The sequence below is a fragment of the Hordeum vulgare genome, chromosome 1H, assembly GCF_904849725.1.
Source record: "Hordeum vulgare subsp. vulgare chromosome 1H, MorexV3_pseudomolecules_assembly, whole genome shotgun sequence".
In the NCBI taxonomy this organism is placed as follows: Eukaryota; Viridiplantae; Streptophyta; class Magnoliopsida; order Poales; family Poaceae; genus Hordeum; species Hordeum vulgare.
In genome coordinates this window covers 74,475,198-74,478,245 of record NC_058518.1, presented here as the reverse complement: position 1 = coordinate 74,478,245, position 3,048 = coordinate 74,475,198, and the positions used below count along the sequence as shown (strand labels likewise).

The 3,048-nt window shown below is 58.8% G+C and overlaps 1 protein-coding gene across 1 annotated transcript; it reads right to left on the bottom strand.

Annotated features, from left to right (window-relative positions):
* Positions 1–384: 384 nt before the first annotated feature.
* LOC123407274 lies at positions 385–2,191 on the bottom strand. The gene has a single exon (XM_045100380.1). The coding sequence runs from the start codon at positions 1,637–1,639 to the stop codon at positions 1,124–1,126; it is 516 nt and encodes a 171-aa protein (XP_044956315.1). The 5' UTR covers positions 1,640–2,191; the 3' UTR covers positions 385–1,123.
* Between the last annotated feature and the right edge of the window lie 857 nt (positions 2,192–3,048).

Genomic DNA, 3,048 nt, shown 5'->3' with positions numbered 1-3,048 from the left:
AGTAAGCATGATCCGGCCACCTTGGCATCACTGAAGAGGATGCGGTCGCCTCAAACATGGAACGGTGAGATGTCCTAGTTGTTCACTTCTTCTACAACGGCAATATGCTGTCCAAAGCACCACTTGGGAATTGTCTACCTGCAATAAAACAAACCAATTCACCATTTAAACATATCCCATTGAGAAAGAAAAATCAAACCTGTTGAGCTCCCTATATGATCTAGCGTACTTGAAATCAATGTATGTGATTTGCTCATGATGTTCTTATGAAAAAAAAGGAGTTATGGTCTTTAGTGTTAGAGAAAAATCAAGCAGTATATTCAAGAAATTTACGGATAGATTACTTGGCCATGAAGATGGACAACAGAGAAGATGAAATCGGTGACTTCAGAAGAGGTAAATAGTTGTGCCACCAGTCCTCTAGTATGTTGGGGTCTAGCCCTAGCTCTCCTCACCTGAGCTCTCTCTCTCAGCTGGACAAAGGTAGAAGAAGAAGAACGGGATGGACGCAACAAGTGTTTTGCCTGGCGCGCGTACGCCTCCGGCCGACGAACGGCCGCTTGTATTTCTTGAGCGCTCGCACCACTCAACACACTGGCTACAGAACCAGTTATATAGCCCAGCTATACATGCGCACACGCGCTCACCCGGCGATCTGGCCGCTCCCGTGCATGCAGTTTTTTTAGGAGACTCGCGCTGATCCGCACGTCTCGCCTGCGCCCACGACACTCTCGCATTCGCGCGCTGCGGCGGGACTCCAACGGACTCCAACGGCCAGCTACTGCATGCATCTCGCCCGCTCTACGTACGCGGCAAGCTCCAGACCAATTCCAATGCACGCATGGCACAAGCAGCTCTCCCTGCATCCCGCGCTCACGCCCGCGCACACGACGCACACGCACGCAGTCGCCGCAGGCCGAGTCCAGCGCCCCGACGCAGTCACTCCTCCGTGTATCTTGCCTACACGCAACGGCCCACGCGCTCGAACGCGTGGACACACACATACGCCCCCGCGGTCCCGACGCACCACACACACGTCTGTTGCGCACCCATACACGCACCGGACATGTGCAGCGCGTCGCCGCGACTTATTACACGTAACATTCTCGCCCTAAGACGCGGCTCAGAGCAGGCCGGCATTCTCGACGTCGCCGTCGACCAGCAGTGCATGCTCCGCCACCGGCGCCTTCTTCCACTGCAGGCACTCGCGTTTGAAGTGCCCGCGTTCACCGCACTTGTAGCAGCGGCCGCGCCGTTTCCCGCCGAAGCCCGACGCCTCGCTGCGCGCCCCGTCGCCGTCGTCATCTCCATGCGCACCGCCCCGACGCCGCTCGCGCGCACGCCACTGTGCCGTGGTCAGCAACAGCTGGTCGCCGCCGCGATCGCCGCCGTCTTGCCCACGCCTCCGCAGCCTCTCGTCGAATGCCTTGAGACGACCCAGCGCGTCCTCGAAGAGCATCTCCGACACGTCGCAAAACTGCTCGATCCCTGCCACCACCGCGTACAGGCGGTCCGGCACCGAGTCGAGCAGCTTCTTGACGAGCGCGGAGTCCTCCAGGGTTGAGCCCAATGCCGCGTACCGCGCCGCCATGCCTCCAAGCCTGCCGGCGAACGCGTCCAGGGTTTCGGACTCCGCCATGCGCAGGAGCTCGAACTCCCCCCGAAGCGTGCCGAGCCTTGCCGCACGCACACGGTCCGCGCCCACGAACCTAGCCCGCAAGCTCGCCCAAATCTCCGCCGCCGTCTTCTTCGACGCGACCTGCAGCTGCAAATCATCGGCGAGCGCTCGCAGCAGATAGGCGCGCGGGTTTGTCCTTCTTCGCGATCACCGCCGCCGCCGAGTCCTCCGCCGGAGCCACCGCCTCCCAGAGCCCGGCAGCGTCGAGATCAGCCTCCACCTTGATGGCCCAGGTGGTGTAGTTCTCCCCCGTCAGCATAGGAACCGACGTCGACATCGTCGTCCCCGACCCGCCGGATTACGGGACGAGCGCCATGGTCGTCGAGGTCCCCGGTCGCACGAGGCTCCGATACCAAATGTTGGGGTCTAGCCCTAGCTCTCCTCACCTGAGCTCTCTCTATCTCTCAGCTGGACAAAGGTAGAAGAAGAAGAACGGGATGGACGCAAGAAGTGTTTTGCCTGGCGCACGTACGCCTCCGGCCGACGAACGGCCGCTTGTATTTCTTGAGCGCTCGCACCACTCAACACACTAGCTACAGAACCAGTTATATAGCCCAGCTATACATGCGCACACGCGCTCACCCGGCGATCTGGCCGCTCCCCTGATCCGCACGTCTCGCCTGCACCCACGACACTCTCGCATGCGCGCGCTGCGGCGGGACTCCAACGGACTCCAACGGCCAGCTACTGCATGCATCTCGCCCGCTCTACGTACGCGGCAAGCTCCAGACCGATTCCAATGCACGCATGGCACAAGCAGCTCTCCCTGCATCCCGCGCTCCAGGCCCGCGCACACGACGCGCACACACGCAGTCGCCGCAGGCCGAGTCCAGCGCCCCGACGCAGTCACTCCTCCGCGTATCTTGCCTACACGCAACGGCCCACGTGCTCGAACGCGTGGACACACACATACGCCCCCGCGGTCCCGACGCACCACACACACGTCTGTTGCGCACCCATACACGCACCGGACATGTGCAGCGCGTCGCCGCGACTTATTACACGTAACATAGTACGTTCTCAAATTGTCAATGCACCACATACGACAGCAGCACCACCATGTTCTTTAGAACACCATCAGTACCACCTTATCCTACCCTGCATTAACCATCACATTAGATTAAAGTCTGGTCAGAACATGGAAGGCGACGATATTAATTATGTAGACGTGGATTTAATAGTTGTCATTTTTTAATCAGAAGCGTTGGTGTGAAACTTTGAAGCTTAAGGCGAATAAGTAGAACGACTAATCTTGACCTCGCATGTCGACATAGGCGACGCAGCTACAGCCACGATTGGTCGATCATGGCTGTGTGGCACTATATCCCTGGTATTTTGAGCGTAGCTAGCCATACCGAGGTTCTGGGGGA

Coding starts and splice junctions, on each gene's coding strand:
- LOC123407274 (XM_045100380.1), bottom strand. CDS start 1,639: ATGGCGGAGTCCGAAACCCTGGACGCGTTCGCCGGCAGGCTTGGAGGC.